Source organism: Centruroides sculpturatus, unplaced genomic scaffold (assembly GCF_000671375.1).
Source record: "Centruroides sculpturatus isolate CEXI.00-Female unplaced genomic scaffold, Cexi_2.0 scaffold116, whole genome shotgun sequence".
Classification (NCBI taxonomy): Eukaryota; Metazoa; Arthropoda; class Arachnida; order Scorpiones; family Buthidae; genus Centruroides; species Centruroides sculpturatus.
In genome coordinates this window covers 662,912-683,035 of record NW_019384401.1, presented here as the reverse complement: position 1 = coordinate 683,035, position 20,124 = coordinate 662,912, and the positions used below count along the sequence as shown (strand labels likewise).

Here is a 20,124-nt window from a genome sequence, read left to right as displayed (position 1 = left end):
GACAATTGGAATTCTATGTGAAAAATAAGATAGGAGAAAAGTTCTTTTACGTAATTATTAAAAATTGTATTTATAATTAGTCATTATATACCATTTAATTGAAGATTTTAATGAGTTTTGGGTCTGTTATTGGCCAGATGAATAAATCCATTGAACATGCTAAGTAATTGATCACAGATTAACGCTTTACTTCAGTGCTTCACGTGGTACATAACGAAATGGCCACGTGGAATCCTCTGAAATTTCTTCGCTTGTCTAACATTGACAAAGAACTATTTTGCCACAGAAAGTGATTCCAGAACATCGCCGTTGATAGATCGCCCACGCATTTTATTGACGTATTCCTTCAAATCAAACTAATGTTTGTTATAAAGTGTCAATTATAGAATCTCGTCTGATTGGAATTTTACGAAAATTAATTTTAAGACGTAGTCTGTCCGAAAAAATACAGTACGAACGTTAGCTTGATATGAACAGTCAACACCTAATGTTACAAAATATAATCCATAATGTAAAATTCTTTTTAGAGTATTATTATTGCAATTTCATGTTTACTAATTTAAGCTGTCAGCAAGAGAAACATTAGTAGAAGGAACAAGACATGTCTTATCCTTTCGCATAACACCACTCAACTGAATCATCGAAGAGAAAACAGAATACAGAGAACTCACAACCTGAATAAATAATTTACATAATTTAAAAAATTAAATTAAAATATTAGAAAATATTATTCTGTTTTCTGCATTACTTTAATTATAAAATTCTTCATGATGTAAATAAAGTCGGCCATAGAAATGCCCATTGGTATTCCTCGAAATCTTTTCATGAAACCTATTATCTGGATAACAAACAAGCATATTACTGCACAGAATAAAATTATTTCATTTATAGAAAATTAATAAATATACCTTAAACTTGAATAAGGGAGGAAAACTGGCAAAAGTAAATCTTCCGACGGAAATGAAATCGTCATACAGCTGAAAATGAAATTCTTTCAGTAAAGTGAATACAATCAAGGCGTACAAATAACAGAAAAATACTTACGAGTGAAGTCACTGCCGAGAGTACCCATGAAATAATAAGGATTCCAGATGTGAATAATACAGAAACAGTTGCAATTAATATTTTCAATTTATAGTCCATTTCCACAAAGATGGCCGCATATGTTAAAAAACAACTGACGTATACAAAATGTAAATATAGAATAGGGATGAAAACTTTCCATCTAACATTTAGCATTTCGAATATTTCCCATATTTCTGTGTGTTTCACGAAAATACTTTCCAGTTTAGGTTTCGTTTCGAGCGTTACTCGTTTCAGTTCTATCAAATCTGTAGTCAGTTTATTCATTCTTAAGCAAATAACCGTAAAAAGGATTGAAAACAGGAAAAGAAGAGAAACGATGTGTGCACCCCAATACATTAATCGTACAGAATGGACTATTGAACACAATAAAGCTTCGTAGTCATTCCCATTCAATTTCTTAATTGTTACAAAATATACCTGTAAAGCAATAACAACAAATAAAATCATTAAACAAAACAGAAATACAAGTCCTGCGAAGAGGTAAAACTGAGCTTTGTGCAGCAAATTGTCTTCTTCTTCACAACTGCTTTTAAGGCAATGAAGATCCAGTTTTCTGCGTTTAAGTATGCTAAATTGTAGAGCAATATATAGTGCTATACATACGTTAACGACTGAAGACAATTGCCTATGATCCTTGTATATGTATACTAAACGAATGCAATATAGATCTTGCCTGAATATTTGCACGAAGAAAAATACAACAATCAGCCATAGAAATAATTCTAAAACTTGTGTAAATTTTAAATGGAATAGAATTCTTTTTCTGTACTTTAATGCATTCACAGGGTTCAAAAATATCAATGCCAAATACTCTAACAGCAGAAGTAACAGGACTTAGTTTGTATACCGGGCATGTCTGCTTTTGATACGATTACAAAGTGGTTTGCATAATGATTGTAGTTTGTTCTTTACTGAAATTGTTTACAGCTGTTTAAATATTGGTATATTAAGGCAGATATTTTCGATATAAATCTTGTATAAATAAAATCTGAAAGACAGTTAAGATATATAAGAAATGTTCGCTACTTACTTTGAATTGATTATCAGTTAATATCAGATCTCTTCCTCTAAAACTCGATTTCTATGTAAAAAGTATTTTATTATTATTTTGTTCAATATATTAAAAATATGAAATAATACTGTACAAGCATCCATTCTCTATCGTATTTGCTATTTTTTGTTAGATACCGAACAATAATGGTAGTTCATCGATTTTTTCTACGTGCATTTAACGTAATTTCTTTAAACAAAAACTGATTTATGCTGCATCCATTAATTGAATCGGAAGTATACTCGTGTGTTTATTCGGCGATATATAAAGTAATATTACTGTTGGGTATTAGATTCTATCTCAAATCTTATGTATGTTATATACGTATTCTGTTATATAAATAAAAACGAGTTTTTGTTGCGTATCAGAAATATAAATAATTTATGTTTGTTTCCGATTATTTTATTTCGACGTGTAGCTTTGAATAATTCTGCCTATCTCTTAATCATTAAAATGGAACACCGTTTGGAAGTATGCATTTTTAAGGAAAATTATAATATTAATAAGCCCGGATGTTAAAATTTTGTAATTCAGAACAATTTTCAATTTTTTGCGCACAGCGGACCATAATTTTAATGTACTGGACTGTTCGAATGAGTTTTGGAACATACGTGATGGTTCTGCATAATGAATTTTAAATTCTTTATAACACAAGCGTACTAATACGGGTTTTTTTTAAATTTCATATTTATCGCGGGTTTGGCCATGTCCGTGAGGAGGAGGGTAAATGATGACAATTTAGATAGTACAAAACAACGAAAACCACGGTTGATCTGCAAGGGAGAATGCCTCCAGAAAGCACTTTCTGTGGGTAACTGGTCCCTATTTAGATGTCAGATACGTGAAAAATTTGGGAAACTTTCTGGATTTTAATACAAAAGACTGTTTAGTTTTATCTTCTGTTTCCAATAATATTTGGAATTTCATAGGAAAAGCATAGCATATTTATGTCATTTGAAGAAGATCGCGTGTATAAAGAAAAAAATTACAATCAACTTTAATAAGTTCGGTTATTTCGGATTTTTCTTGCGATTCAAATATTCAAACGGTCAACAAAATAATAAAATGTCTTCTGTACACTACCTTCTTTTTTATAAGTTTGAATTTTTTCGTCTCTCTATGTGTTTCGTTTTATGGGAATATCGTTTACTTTATTAACTTTGATAAACCTTAGTAAACGTTACTAAACTTTAGTACGTTTCTTCGAGAATACGCAGCTCGAAACGAGAGATATGAAAATTAAAGGTTCGAATCAATTAAATACACTGAGACGTAATATGAAATAATAATTTTTGAATGTTAGCAGCGTAATCTAAGAAGTATAATTAGAAGTTAACCGTAATTAATGATGTGTGCAAGTAAAAAAAGAATAAAAAGCATCGAAATAAGCATTATCAGTGTGTCATATCAATTAGTAGTTGATCAATTAGAGAGTTTGTCTTGTTAGTTACATCAATGCAAAAGTTGAGCGAACTGCTTACGGGATGTCTTTTTAAGGGTAATAGACACCTATTTAGGCGTTAAAAACGTGGAAAAAACCTGATAAACGTCACGTAGCCAACTCGTTTTGGCAAGGCTCAACCCACGACCGAACCAAGAATATTCAAAGAATGGAACTACTTGGCAACTGGTGGGTCCGATTAGAGAAAATATGTAGAATTAAAAAAATATTTTTGGAGTGATATCGATCGTTACTCGAGATCATTCAACAGAAACGAGAAACTTAAGTCGAAATTATCTCTCATATAACTAATTTGCGACATACGTATTATAAAATGCGTAAAGCTTAGTTCACACTGACAAGTGAGCACGATTCGCTAGCGAAAGAGAAAAACAGAGCGAATAACCTTTGACGGGTTATTTGCTTTGTTTTTCGCTTTCTCTAGCGAATCGCGCTCAGTGTGAACTAAGCTTCAATCGGAAGGCGGAATTTAAAATTTTAAATTATGTCCATCTATATCTATATCTATATCTATATCTATACTTACTAATAATATATAAAGAGGTAATGTTTGTATGTAAGTTTCGTTGCAGCAGGTAATCTCCGAAACTACTCATCCGATTTCAAAAATTCTTTCACTAATATTTAGAATGGAACCTCAGGATGGACATAGGCTGTATATTATTCCGTTAAACATTCATATAAATTAAAAGATATAATCTAGGTCAGCGATTCCCAACCTGTGGTACGCGTACCCCTAGGGGTACGCGATAGGTTGTTTAGGGGTACAAAAAAAAGTTAGTTATTATGGCAGAAAAAATAATATATTATGTATCACAAACTAATAGTATTAAAAAATTATTAGGTAAAATATGTTCCTTGCAACAATCACAACTTTATTATNTTCGTCTCTTTATGTGTTTCGTTTTATGGGAATATCGTTTACTTTATTAACTTTGATAAACCTTAGTAAACGTTACTAAACTTTAGTACGTTTCTTCGAGAATACGCAGCTCGAAACGAGAGATATGAAAATTAAAGGTTCGAATCAATTAAATACACTGAGACGTAATATGAAATAATAATTTTTGAATGTTAGCAGCGTAATCTAAGAAGTATAATTAGAAGTTAACCGTAATTAATGATGTGTGCAAGTAAAAAAAGAATAAAAAGCATCGAAATAAGCATTATCAGTGTGTCATATCAATTAGTAGTTGATCAATTAGAGAGTTTGTCTTGTTAGTTACATCAATGCAAAAGTTGAGCGAACTGCTTACGGGATGTCTTTTTAAGGGTAATAGACACCTATTTAGGCGTTAAAAACGTGGAAAAAACCTGATAAACGTCACGTAGCCAACTCGTTTTGGCAAGGCTCAACCCACGACCGAACCAAGAATATTCAAAGAATGGAACTACTTGGCAACTGGTGGGTCCGATTAGAGAAAATATGTAGAATTAAAAAAATATTTTTGGAGTGATATCGATCGTTACTCGAGATCATTCAACAGAAACGAGAAACTTAAGTCGAAATTATCTCTCATATAACTAATTTGCGACATACGTATTATAAAATGCGTAAAGCTTAGTTCACACTGACAAGTGAGCACGATTCGCTAGCGAAAGAGAAAAACAGAGCGAATAACCTTTGACGGGTTATTTGCTTTGTTTTTCGCTTTCTCTAGCGAATCGCGCTCAGTGTGAACTAAGCTTCAATCGGAAGGCGGAATTTAAAATTTTAAATTATGTTCATCTATATCTATATCTATATCTATATCTATACTTACTAATAATATATAAAGAGGTAATGTTTGTATGTAAGTTTCGTTGCAGCAGGTAATCTCCGAAACTACTCATCCGATTTCAAAAATTCTTTCACTAATATTTAGAATGGAACCTCAGGATGGACATAGGCTGTATATTATTCCGTTAAACATTCATATAAATTAAAAGATATAATCTAGGTCAGCGATTCCCAACCTGTGGTACGCGTACCCCTAGGGGTACGCGATAGGTTGTTTAGGGGTACAAAAAAAAGTTAGTTATTATGGCAGAAAAAATAATATATTATGTATCACAAACTAATAGTATTAAAAAATTATTAGATAAAAAATGTTCCTAGCAACAATCACAACTTTATTATACATTTTTTCTTTTAGTTTTTTTTTCTTTAATTTAAAGTTACAATATGTAAAATTAACAATACGATTACTCACTAAATTTCTTAAATGAGGGGTACAATCTAGAGATATGACATGTCAAGGGGTACAATCTAGAGATATGACATGTCACGGGGTACGCTAATGAAAAAAGGTTGGGAACCACTGATCTAGGTTAAGGCTTTTATGTCCAACAGATGGCGCTACGAGTACGACGCCGTAAGTTTGCTTTTCTGTGAGGCATTACGCTTTTCTGTGAGGATGAACTAAAGCAGACCATCTTCTATCTATCTATATAAATAAAAATGTAATGTTCGTTTGTTCCTACCGATTCCTTTGAAATTTTGACACAACGCTGCATTCGAATACGCACGTGTTTTTATATAATATACGTGTCGAAATTCCTCCCACTGAAGGGAGATGGTTAGGATTAAGGCTTACCGTAAAGAACTCTACTTATCTTCTATTTATACTATTTTAGATGCACAGATTAGTTGAACCTGTGCTGCACAAACTTTGAGTTAATTTGTTTGTTTTGTGCATAAATGTTTACTATTTTCTTAGTCTTTTCTGCTCTTTCCTGTAAGTGTTTCTGCTGAATCAAGTATCATTTTGTACTAATTAAATTATGCACTTTCATTTTGTAATTGAATTTTTTTCTCTCTGCTGGTTTCTTAGTTAGTTTTTAGTTCCATATTTAACCACTAAGGGTGCTAAAGTGACATTCAATAAATTACACATGGTCACTTTCCTGCAGATGCCAATTACTTCTATTGTGCTACAGTACAACAGGTGGTTGAAAAGTTATGAGGGGTGTACAGACTTCTGTAAGAACTCTGTATATTTGTTAATATGCCTAAATGCTTTTTTTTTCTTTTTTTTAATAGAAAAGTTTGGATTTTTTTTGCTTACTGGAAAAAATTAATGATTGGAAGAATTAATATAATGATGATTGATTTATAGAGTAATATAATCAATCAATCAATCATTATAATCATCATCAGATAGTATTCTTTCTTCTCTTATTATTTGTGTCTTTATAGTGTTAATATATATATAGAATGTAGAAGAATTAGCATTTCTAATCTTATTTATATTAATTTTACTCTAAAAATACATTTTATTTAAAAAATTACATTAATTTTGGACAATAGTAAAACAGTGATTCAAATATATTTTTTAATTAATGGCTAGTGAAAATATCATTAACTTAAGATAATAAAAAACAATTTTGATTCTTAGACATTTCTCTATTTTGAAGAAAAAGATCAAATATATTTTAGTATATACTGTATTTACTATCTAAACTTAAATTGTAAATTACTCAACTCTTTTAAAAAAATTTACTAAAAATAACAACAGGTTGTGTGTAAAGATTTATTTCTTTCAAATATATGGAAAAATTTATAAAAAGACATGAAAACATACAGAAGCTCAGTTTTAAAATATATATACAAAAGTACAAATAGTCTTATGTCCGGTCATGTTGCCGGATGTACAATAAAATTATGATGGAGCAAATTATAATTTTGCATAAACCGTTTACATTTGAGTTTGTGCATTTTATTTGAGATTCAAACAAATTCAACTAATATATATAAAAAAAAAAAAAATGTGCAAATAATATCTACAAATAGAAAAATACATTCATGCTCTTATCTTAAAAACAGAACAATATATATATATATATATATATAATTTTTGCCAAATTTTATTTTATTTTTTGTTAAAATTTGTTTTGCAGCCCTTCAATAAATATCTCAAAATTCATTTTTAAAAATCACATTTTTTTTGTAAATAGTTTATCTATTGAAAATTTCCATTTTGTTTTTTAAATTCATTATAATTAGAGAAAATATTCTTTTATAAATCATTGTCTAGATCGATTTATGCATAATGCCCTAAATGGAAAAACAAATTAATTAAAATCTTTGCTATTTGTTTATCAAAATAAATATATAAATCAATGCTTTCTGTTATAAAGTGTTGAGCATAGAAAAATTTCATCAAAATCTCGTGATTGTTTTAATTCTTCTCAAAAACTAAACTGCATCCAAAAAACAACAAATGGAAGCACAAACGCTCTCTTGAGATTTTGAATATGCAGTCCTTAAATTTATGGCACAATTTGCAAACAAAATGATTTTTCTTCAGCACTCAAACTCCGATGCCGTTATGGCATTTAAATCTTTCATTAGTCCTTCTAAATTTGCCATCTCTTGATTTAGTTCTTCAGTACTGTAAGAAGGCTATTTAAATTTAAAAATAAAAATTTAATTATATCTAACATTGAACTGTGAATGTATTTTGAAAACATTAATTTTACCTGTGATGCAATTGGCATTGTAGAATGAGATTTGAGTGTTGATTGTTGAGAGGATGGTCCAGCAGGAGTTGAACAAGTAGGAGTATTAAAACCTTTGTGTGGACTTGCTAGAGGTTGTGACCTGACTATAAAACAAAAACAATTTGTATTATATTATAGTAGTTTATGCTTTAGCAAGCAAATGTAATGCTAATTTATTCTAAGATAATTCTCTATTACATATATAACAGATTACTTTTCCAGCTGTCAAAAAATGACCCCCCCAAGAGTTTTAAACTTTTGGATGTTGGAAAACATCCAGAGATGTAAAAAAGTATAGGGTTTTTTCCTGTGTGTGGAGTGAGGAGCATAATTTTGTTCACCCAATTTGAAGCTTAATAACTCCTCTACATTTTATCAGCAGTTTATGTATTATGGGCATTGATGTATGGGGGTCACATGTCAAACCTCAAGTAAGATTAGACTCCTTATTAGCATTTACAATTTTTTTATAAAATGGCAAAAAGCTTAATTTTGAGGATAGAGATGAGTTTTATATTATGAATTTTATTAAAAACTTTTTATAACAATTAGTAGCAGATGGCACCATACAACTTTAACTTTATTGGTGGGAAAATTACACAATGAATTCTGTTTTCCAGAGGCAATTTGCTATACTATACAGCAGTTTATTCAAATTCAGAATGTTCAGTGATGATCTGATTTTTGAAATATAATTTCTGAGGCTACATTTGTGGTCAGCTTGCTGTTTAAATTTATAAAACTTCCTATTGGCATTTTCATTAAGTATGACTAATGAGAATTTAATCCAGAATTCATGAAGGTAGAAGTAAATTATGAGTTTATTAAATAGTTTTGTTAGAAATTGAACATTTAATGCTGCTTTTCAATCTTGACAGAAGTAACAACAACTGACAGCATGGATTACTGATTAATGATATTTCAAGAAAAATTTTAAAATATTGTTGCTATTTTATGATAACAAATTCACGAATCCAACCCAAAATTTTCTCATTTGATTCATTTAAGTATGTTCAATGACAAAATAATATTCATGAAAAATATTAATAAATAAGAATTTTATGGAAATAGTTGACAAATTTTATTTTTTATTTATGGTATTAAATAGAAGACAAGCAACAAACTGAAAGTTTTACCATATGAAAATCATTATATCTTTCACAACTGTAAAAATTATTGATATTTATATATTGGAATAAGGAAACTGAAGAAAAATTTCTTTTATAAAATGCCAAGTACATATATTTTTACGAAACATAAATGGTTGATGATAATATAACCAATATCCTATTCTCACTCAGATTCTTTAACAATATACAGTCAACACACCTTAATACTGAGAACGCACATTTATTGAGCTAAACAAACGTTTTCAACCCATTTTATGGGCCATCATCAGGTTAAAGACGTTCGAATCTAAGCAATTATCGAACACATTCAAATTTAAATTATATTAGAACATATGTTGAAATTAAATTACGTAAATAAGCATAGCAAAATTAATACAATAAATACAAAAAACAAAATAATATAAAAAGGAATATAAAATTCGGTAATTTCCCACAATACAATATGTAAACATTTTTTATATATTAACCCAGGTTTTCATTGTATCATCCTACGAGTTTTTTCTGATTATGTATTTCCATGCCGATGGTAAAATGGTTGCATCCTTATAGTTTAAACATTTATCCATCAAGCTGGATCTGTAGATCTCACATTTCTCTGTTGTGGATGCAAGTGTTGGCGAGTGTACCTTTGCAACGATTCTGGCCTCCTCCCATTTAACTATGGATCCATCTGTTCGCACTATTTTTGATAACGCTGTTGCATATCGGCTCTTTGCAACGTCATACATATGCTCCTTCATCCTCACGCTAAGGTTTCTATTAGTGACTCTTATGTATTCTTTATCTATTCCTAATTGGTCGTTCTTGTATGGTATTGCATATACTCCTGCTTGTTCTTTTTCATTAATTTTTTCTTTGTCGTTTCTGAGCAACGTATACAATGTGGGAGCTCTTTTGTATACTATATTGGTGTTTTTGTAGTTTGCAATTTCTTTCATAACTGGGAATAGATGTTTATTATATGTAAATCTTGTGATGTTGCTGGCTCCCTCTGGTTTTTTCTTTTTGCTCTTTCTAGGATCGTTGTATGCGGTGATTAGATGCTCTACAGATCTTGTTCCAAATCCCAACCCTTTCGCCACTTCTTTAATTCTATTCAGTTCCTCTATCATGTCTATTACATTGGAGCAATACAGAAACGCTCTTCTGATTAGCGCCCTAAAGGCAGAGAGTTTATATACAGTTGGATCATTAGATGTCGCTGGTATATATATCGGATCATGAGTGGGCTTGATAATATAACCTTTTAATTTTTTTATGTTTTGTAAAAATATATTTGAAATGCTACAAATATAAAAAAGAATAATCCATTTTCTACTCATGAGTACTCAATACTACCAGAAAATACAGAACTTTATTAATTTTTAACTCGGAGTTGCTTATTAAAATTAAATCAAATTTAACAAAAACTGAATTTATAATGCACTTGAAATTTAAGGTAAGTTAAAAACTGTAGTTATTCAAAATGATGTCAACACTTATAATATTTTATTTCAAATTAACTACACTGTGACAAAAATGTTTTCAATAAGAAACCGGTAACCCTATGTATTCAATGCAGTAATCAAATTCGTATACCATACACTTTTTCTAAAGTATTTTCATAAATCTGGATAATACCTAATGTAATATATCCTTGAAAAATTACAAGGTAGGGAGGCACAAACACCAAATCTTTCATGAAACTCCTTTAAAATCATGGATGTGAGATCTAGTGATCAATGAAGTTAAATCTTGTCATTATAAGAAACATGGACAAATTTTCCCATTACTGGATTGGCTATCACATTTTCTCACAGAAATACAATCAGCTGTAAAACTAGTTTTTCTCCCTTCTTATATGAGAAAATAGACAATACTGAAAGATTTCTGATTTGCTGACTATAATGGTTCAATAAAAAAGAATGGTCATAAATCTTAGACATTGTACAGAAAATGTTTATTTTGGGATTGTCCTGTTCCATAGTTTATATGGATCACAGTTTATATAGTCTCCAGATATCACTGTTGTGTTGGTTCACATACAGTTGAGATGGAATATGGATTTATCAGAAGACAAAAATCTCTTTCATGGACCAATTAGTATTATATATAATATGTAATTTTGTGCACTTTTGTTATATTAAAAAAAAGTAGACTTTAAGATAATGTCATGCGACAAGTAATCTAGTAAAGATGATGAATTTTTATGTAGAGAATTTGCTGTGATTTCAGGTTAATGAATGGATTTTTTAATGCTACACTGGCATATTCTCAAAGTATTCTGTGAAACATCAAATTCTCTATCAACTCTGTTAATTAATTTGCAAAGGCTTCTGAGACAATTGAAATACTGTACATGCACTAGACCTGAGATGACTACTGTTTTTGCTTTTAAGATGTATAGCAGTTTTTAGAGCATTACACATCTTAAACTACTAAATTTTTTTTGTAGATGACTGCTGCATGATAAGATAACATTTTTTACAGTTTATTTTTATTTGTAGAGAACTGCAACTGCAGTACTGGTTTATGATGATAAACACAACTTTGAGATTGATATTGTATAGTTTCTGGGAAATAAAAAGTTATTGACATCATTTTCATTAAGCCAGATAAAATATAGCTAATTAAACAGAAACCAAAATGTGCATGCGTAAGTCATCAGACTTGCATCTTCTGAAAATCTATAAATAACTTGCAAATAACATAAAATTAATAAAGCCGCCAAAAAAAGGGGGAATATATGTTGATTACAAGGTATTAATCTGTGTTATTGTAAAAGGATTTTTTATTACTGGATAGTTAAAGATTTATTTTATTTATTCATTCCAGTATAAGTTCTTGCTTTTATTTAAAATATAGCTATGTATGTTTTACTAAAAATTAAAAATAATGTTCACACTTAAGGTAAAAAAATTGAATGTCTAAAAATTTTGATTATATTCAATTGTTTATAAAATTAAATAATTACCAACCTATATGTTTTTGTTGAGGTGTTGTGGGAGCACTCTGACAGGGAGGTGCTGGGACACTGAAACTTTTGAGTGGATGAGCTTGACTTCTCTTTCCTAATGTGCCACTCGCAGATGCCTCATTTCTCCCTAATGTCCCCATTCCACTTCCACTGGAGGGAACGGTCGAATAGGAGGGATGCTGTCCTGTTCCCATAACCATTGTTGGACAAAGTGTTATGTGCGGAGCTGGAGTAGACTGACTGATAGCTTGCTCATAAGGCAATGGGGGTTGTTGATTATGAGATGGAGATGGCAAATCTGGTGAATCTGATATTAAAATATTTCAATATTTCAGAGTGTTATTACTATAAGGTTTATATCAGATGAATAAAATATACAAGGAGAAAATACAAATTAAAGACATTTGTCATAATTTGTTTCAATGTCTTAATGATTTCTTTATGTAAGATAGCTTAGACAATTATAATGGAGCTATATTAAAAGAGATTAATGTTTATAATGATAAAAATTTGGGAATAAATATATTCCCATCTCATCTAATTGCTATATTATTTTTCATATAAAATAATATTTACCAGGATGAGATGTATCTACTGAAACATGAGCTCTAGGAATGTTGTACTGTGTTCGAGGGTAGAGTGGACGAGAGAGTCCAGCAGAACCTTCAAAATGTTGACCCATTGTACTATTAGGAATTGTTGCAGTAGAACTAATTGCTATAAATTTGGAAACATTTTATGCTTTAAAATACAATTTATTTTTTTCATAACTTTTATTAGCTTTACTCACCGACATAAGTTCCTGCTTTTTTATCTAACATATTAATCATTTCATCTGCTAATTCTTGAGAATTTCTAGGTATAGGTGTAATTGTCAGTGTTGACTCTACTTGATTACCTTTCTGCATTGACTTTAATTCCATTTGATCATGATGAATCCATAAATCTGGTGGTTTCAGTTCTTTTCCAATACCTTTTCCTTTATTGCCTCCTTTGTTGGTGCCATAGCTAAAATATTATAAATTTATACAATTAGTAATTTTGAAATAGTGATTAAAATGCTCTAAAACATGTATCAATGAAAACTGTTTTTGGACATACCGTACTTTCTGAATTGATCTCAATCTATTTCTTCTGCGTTTACAAAAGACTATACTAGTAATTATAGCTATAACTAAAATAAAACCACCAACACTAGCTACAATAATATATAACATATTGCTGGTAAATCCATCATTATCTGAAAATTAAAAAGAAAAGATACTAAATATGGGTATTAACTGTTATAAATCTTAAGTTCTGATAAAATCAGTAATTTCTAGAATTAATTTTTCTATAGTCTAAATATATTTAAACTACATTTTTCATCTTAGACATTATATTTATATAAAAATTTGATAGATTTTTATGTTAAAGTCCAGCTCTGAAATTTACTTTACTTTAAACTAAGCTGTTTCTGTGAAAAATGTTACTACTGATATTTTGTACAAATTAATCGATCAAATATTTTTGTTTCAAAATAGAAATTTGAACCATTGGGCCTATAATTCTTATGTATTTGTCACTTTAAAATTGAGAGATCTTAAAATATGAAATGTCATTAATTACCATAAACTTAAATGCAAATTTAATTTTAGGTATTTTAATTTATTGTATAATTAATTACAATTATTTTAATTTAATGGTAATTAATAGTATCTCAATCAACCCTTTCACTGTCTATGCATTTTATGTGATTCATCAAGGATTCCATTTGAGACATGTATGCATCACCTGTGATACAATTCACTAGTGATTTTTGAGCAACTTTTTTAAAATGAAGCTTATGACTTATCTTGCATTTCAAGTTTCTAGACATGAAAAATATCTGTTTTTCATTATAAATCTTGTTCCCTGAAGTTTTTTTAATTTATTAATGTTTTTATGATTGTTTATGTGTAACTTTTAACATAAAGTATTTCAAAATAATTTATAAAATGGTAAATTTGAAGGTTTAAACAGTGAGTATTTAATTTATTTGTTTTATAAACAAAAACAGAAATCTAAGAGGTATTATATTATAATTATTAAAATGTTAAGATTTTGTTTTTATAAAAAATCAATAGCAATGCTAAGTACAGTTTGGAAATAAAACTTTTTTGAAACAAACTATCTTCTAAGAAGAATAAATTTTTTTTTTAGATTGGTGACAAGCATTAAAACATATATGACAATAAGCTTTATTGCAGCTGGAGATAATGGGTTAAAACTTGCTTTTGTTTTTATTGCTTGGTTGACATCTTTTGATTCTGCTATCTTCTTGTAGCAAGAAGTATATCTCTTTTGCACTATTTTTCCTGCCCTATTTCTACTTCCAGATTCCTGCAGTGCTTCTTCGTATAAGTTCAACTGAATAGGAGGCACTTTACATAATAAGCTAAAATTACAGAGTAAAGATCCTGCTACAACTTTTATAAAGTTTTGGAGTAAATACTTTTTGGTTGTGTTTCACACCTTGTAAATTATCCAGCTATTCAAAACTCCCATCCTGAGAAGCTGGAATGCAATTTTTTGCTACCAATTTTTTTGGGAAAATATGAACTCTAATTTACATTTGTAGTATTTATATGTTGTTTTTTGATGCTGCTTATGGTAGAAGTTTGTGATTGAATATCTTCTTTTGAATAAGAGGTTGTGGATATCAATGTATTTTTGGAAGATGTGTTAGGACAATATTAATCTTCAGAATCAGAACCAATAATAGCATTGTCATTTTCAAAATTATCTTCTTCACTATTACTTCTATAATTGCCCAATATCTAAACTTTCTCCAGCCATTTTGAGATCCTTTTTCATTCATAAAAGAGTTGAAAAATTAACTTATAAATACAGACACATTTGCAACATTTCATTATATCTTGAATAACATTGTGCAACTTGGGAATGCATAACTTTTTGCAATTGTAAAGAAATACACAATATGATAAACACTGTTGTTTATCATATATGATACATACAGTGTTTCATAAAAAATTTTTCTCTACGTGTGAATGCATCAAATATGCTACATAGTATTTTTATTGAAGAAAAATCATCTCCCTGTATTAATCTGTAATACATTTGGTAAAAGAACAAAATTTGATTCAATAGACTTTCATTTTTGTTAAAAGTGTATAGGGAATACTGAAGAAAATTGATTAGACAGCAAAAGGATTAAGTATATCATATCAGAATCCTGTACATATTTTAACAAAAATCATAAATACAGTTCTCATTAAATTATATTCCTTTTAAAAATTAATATGATTATCCAATGTCTGTTGTTAAAATAAATATAATAAGACATTTAAAGTGAAAAAGAACTTAATGACATGCATTTTTGATGAGTTCAAATTATCATCAGGCAAATGAATCTAGTGATATGTAGAGAACATAACAATTTTGAACATAAGGCTTACATGAAAGTGAAAAATAACAGCTATAAAATTGATAAACAAACATTTAGGATTAAGTTTTGTTTATGAATCAATTGTTAGTCCTCTTTGCTACACAAATTCTTTTGTATTGTAGCAAGGACACAATACTGAGGAATTTGCAAAGATAAGATAACCAGGGATTTAAAAACTTGTGTAGCCAATATAATGTAAAAAGGATAAATGTAATAAATAAATGAAATAAATGTTAAAAGGATAAAAATTATTTAGGTAAAAATAAAACAGGTAGTATCAGATGGAAACTATAAACTACAAAATCATATACTTGTTAGTAAAATTGTCAAATGAACTCAATAATTGGATTTTCTTAATTAATAATGTTAAAACACTAATTGTAATCAGAGAGACAGGTAACAAGAACTTCCCAGAAAGAGGAATCAATTCTATATGACATGTAAACTTCTGGTGACAGATCACAGATCCAATTGAAAATATAAACTATCCACCTAAAAGGGTTTCTAAGAGGAACTGTACCTGAGATAGAATCTTTGAAAAATTTGAGTCAGATGGTGAGAAAGGAGATAAGAAAGAGCTGTATTTGTCCTTGCAGCTTCAAGAAACTATGTTTACTACTACTACTACTACTACTACTACTACTACTACTACTACTACTACTACTACTAAACTGATCCAGAGAGTTTAAGTTCAAACAACTAAGACAAAAGTTTCTATCCTTACCTATTATATCAAGTCTTCAAGAACACCTGCTGAATCATTTGACAATAAAAACAAAAGAGAGAGAAATCTCATTTCCTACTTTGTCTCACTAGAAATAAATGAATAAAAGTTGTTTCTACTTCCAGATTCCAATGATAATCCAATTTTGTTCAACTTGAGTTTGAAACATCCAATGAACTCAGGTACAGGTTCAGAGACATCTCAATTCACCAACTCCCGAATCTCCCCCCTCTCTCAATAACCTATTATATATAATATTGTTTGGGGCATACATGCAACCAATTTCCACATGATGTATATTGATTAAAAATTAAATTTATTCTGGTTAGATCTAAAGAAAAAAGAAAGTTGGTCTCCTGTGTCCTTTCTGGAACAATCATGTACTTGCTCTTGAAAAAAGTAAAAATCCTCATATATAAGAAAAATTAAAAAATACTAAATTTACATAATTTTTTAAAACTATTTTATAGTAGAAGATTTATGATTGTTGTAACAAAACAAATTTATTCATAGAAATTCAAAATGACTCAACAGGGATTTCCAATCTATTGAAACAAAAGAACTAACAAAATGTATACAGTTTAAAATAAGATGGAAGAGGCACACATTATATTATCAAAACAGAGATGAAAAACTGATTTTTTTCATTGTAACATATTTTTTTTTTTATTATATAAATTGCATAAAAAGTGTTCTGAAATTTTTAAAATCATTTTTTCTTTATAAAAGTGTCTAAGAATATTTATAATAGTTTTTTAATGTAAATTTGAGTGTGTTATAGAATCTGTCCAGCATCTGAAGTCTTCTGGCCATTGGCCTAGTATATTCTGCTTTAGCTACGTGAAATATTTTATTTTCATTATTACTTTCATATTCAATAGCACTGACTTTAATATAATTATTACAATATCATATAAATTATTCAAACATTAATATTCATTTTAGAGTTTTTAGAATCATTTAAAGCAAAATTAATTTTCTTCATATCTTTGAATTGACAAAATTTTAACAAATATCATATTGATTTTCAGGCTAAATTGTGGCAAATTTTATAAAACTGATTGTAAAATTAATCAAATTTTGTAACTAATGAAAAAAGCCAAGTGGTGATGCTTAAGTAATTTATGTCAGAAATTATTTCAAAGTCTAAAACAACTGATGTCAATCAAAGTAAATAATTATTTTGCATCAGTTCAGTTATGACTGGTGGATTTATATCAATTAAACTAAATTTTAATTCTATATGCTCAATTATAGAGAAAATTCAAGAATATGTAGATATATTTTTAATGCATCTTATTGGAAAAATGTTGCATTTTACATAAAATATTTACATTTTTGTTCATTTAGAAAATCTATACTAATATTATAAAGAGGTAATGTTTGTATGTAAGTTTGTTTGCAGCAGGTAATCTCCGAAACTACTCATCCAATTTCAAAAATTCTTTCACCAATATTTAGAATAGAACTTCAGGGTGGACATTCATATAAATTAAATGATGTCATCTATGGTTAAGGCTTTTATGTCCAACAGATGGCACTACGAGTACGACGCCCTAAGTTTGAACTAATGAAAATGAAAATGAACTAAAGCAGATCATCTTCTATCTATTTATATAAATAATAATGTAATGTTCGTTTGTTCCTACCGATTCCTTTGAAATTTTGACACAACGCTACATTCGAATACGCACGTGTTTTTATATAATATACATGTTGAAATTCAACCCCACTGAAGGGAGATGGTTAGGATTAAGGCTTACGGTAAAGAACTCTGCTTCTATTTATACTATACTACGGTAAAGAACTCTGCTTCTATTTTAGATGCGGGTTTTTGCGTTTTTGATTGCGTTTTAATAGGGTATGTCAAGAGAATGTACACTAAGAAGAAATTTTTCGAAAAATTCCCCCCACGGGGGAAGTGTTATAAATTTATAAGAGATACATTTTGAGCCACAACAACGTGTGGTGGGGTCTGCTAGTATATAATAATTTAATGCAAATAAATAATTCATAATATCTGCACAACTATTTTAAATATAAGAATTATTATTTAACAATCGTTCTTAGTTCTCATATGGCCAGCAACTGTTTTCTTCTGATCACACATACATCCATATACACATGCATACCCTTACATACACATTCAAACACATGTTAGTGCTTGGGTTGGATGGAGTGAAAGATAATTTATATGTTCTAATACAAATTAAAAAATTTTTTTGTTCTATAAGTGCAATGTAGCGTTGGCACTATTCACTTCTTTATTTCACTTTTCGTTGATACGTGTTTACACACGTTTCGGGCCTCATTTGCCCCTCCTCAGTCAACTTAAAAATACAAATGCCATCCTTATGTGTATATTACCACAAGTGGGAGCCATACAATATACATTGGATTACCTCAAATACTAAGCCCAAGACTTAACTTTAGTTGGTATACACAAGACTTATTTATAACAGCTTTCACTTTCACGACCAAGTTTTTTGAATTTGAAGATTCCTAAAATTTCATAAAATACATTCCCAGGAGACCTTCAGAGATGTAAAGGAAAAACTGAAATAGATGTGTAGCACAGTTCTTTCTTCTTTAATGTTAATAACAGTTAGTACATAATTCACAGAACTGAACTTCTTTTTGACTAATCCTTTTTTGTTCATATTTAATGTTAGTGATAGTTCCTACATAATTGACAGAACCAAACTCGGTAGATTAACTGGTCTTTCGACTAATAGTTCAAACTTAGCTAAAGACAATATTTGCCGCTAGTTGGCACCACTGTTAGCAGGAGAGCGTTGTTCTTGCTAGGTATATACTGAAGTGAGTGATTTTGACCTATAATAATTGTTTTTTTAGCAACATAAAAATGCCAACGTGCTTTGTGCCAGGATGCAAGGCAGGATATAAGTCATCGAACGAGAAGAGACATTTCTTCCGTGCTCCTAGCGATAAGATTGAGGAGTGGATGCGATGCATTCCACGAGACGACAAGATGCTAACAAATAAATGTTACATTTGTGACGTACATTTTGCAAGTAGATTCATTTTAAAAACCTTCTCCCATGTTATAAATGGAGAGAAAGTAGAAATTCCACGAGATCGCTGGGCATTAACGTCGGATGCATATCCATCAAACTTCCCTAATTGTCCTAAGTACATTAGTAGGTCTGTACCTCAAAAACGATCAACGCGATGTCTCACAAGAAATGAAGAACCATCTAGGAAGGGATCACAAAAAGACAATACCAAAGGTAACTATTTATGGTTTTTATGTAATCTTAATCCTCAGTGAGTCATGTAATTTTTTGCCCTTGCCTGAGTTGCAGTGCGTCTCTCGGACCCTGTGTTTTAATATAAAATTAAATTTTATCTATCTATCTATTTTATCTATATTTAAGGAACATTTTATATTTAAAAATTAAGTAAAGATTGAGCTGGGTTTGTGAGATCCACTGTGATTCACTGAGGGTTATCTCTCTGTGGCCCATCTTTCCTTATAAATACTTTAAGATTAATTGTCTGATATTTTTTTTTATCAATCATTAGATTTGCATGATACACACTCCCAAGTAACAACTGTAGAAAAGGAAGTAGAAGAACCCTCCACATCTGAAGCAGCAACTACACAGCATCCTGAGCTGTTATATGTCAATAAAATCTCTGCTTTGCAGTCTGAATTGTTAAAAGTCAAAGAGGATTTATATCGGTGCAGAAAGCAAAAGATGATCTATAGGAAGAAACTGAAAACCCTTCAAACAGAAAATCTCAAGCTTCATCAAGAAAATACTGAACTTAAAATGAAACAG

The 20,124-nt window shown here is 29.7% G+C and overlaps 2 protein-coding genes across 3 annotated transcripts in view; both read right to left on the bottom strand.

Annotated features, from left to right (window-relative positions):
• Nucleotides 1-554: 554 nt before the first annotated feature.
• Nucleotides 555-1,626, bottom strand: LOC111618655. The gene is made up of 4 exons (XM_023360210.1): nt 1,045-1,626; nt 909-977; nt 749-838; nt 555-674 (listed from the first exon to the last, which is right to left on the bottom strand). The coding sequence occupies exons 1-4, from the start codon at nt 1,531-1,533 to the stop codon at nt 555-557; spliced, it is 768 nt and encodes a 255-aa protein (XP_023215978.1). The 5' UTR covers nt 1,534-1,626.
• Nucleotides 1,627-7,499: 5,873 nt separating this feature from the next.
• LOC111618668 (neogenin-like) overlaps nt 7,500-20,124 on the bottom strand; it is a 90,937-nt gene continuing 78,312 nt past the window's right edge. Inside the window, exons 22-27 of one of the 2 annotated variants that reach the window (XM_023360225.1) lie at nt 13,269-13,407; nt 12,958-13,175; nt 12,744-12,884; nt 12,169-12,474; nt 8,061-8,185; nt 7,500-7,972 (exon numbers count right to left, since the gene is read on the bottom strand). In XM_023360225.1, coding sequence (XP_023215993.1) covers nt 7,967-7,972; nt 8,061-8,185; nt 12,169-12,474; nt 12,744-12,884; nt 12,958-13,175; nt 13,269-13,407 — 935 coding nt within the window. In that variant the 3' untranslated portion in view covers nt 7,500-7,966. Of the gene's footprint in view, nt 7,984-8,060; nt 8,186-12,168; nt 12,475-12,743; nt 12,885-12,957; nt 13,176-13,268; nt 13,408-20,124 lie in introns of both variants that reach the window. The other variant, XM_023360224.1, reaches the window with a different exon arrangement.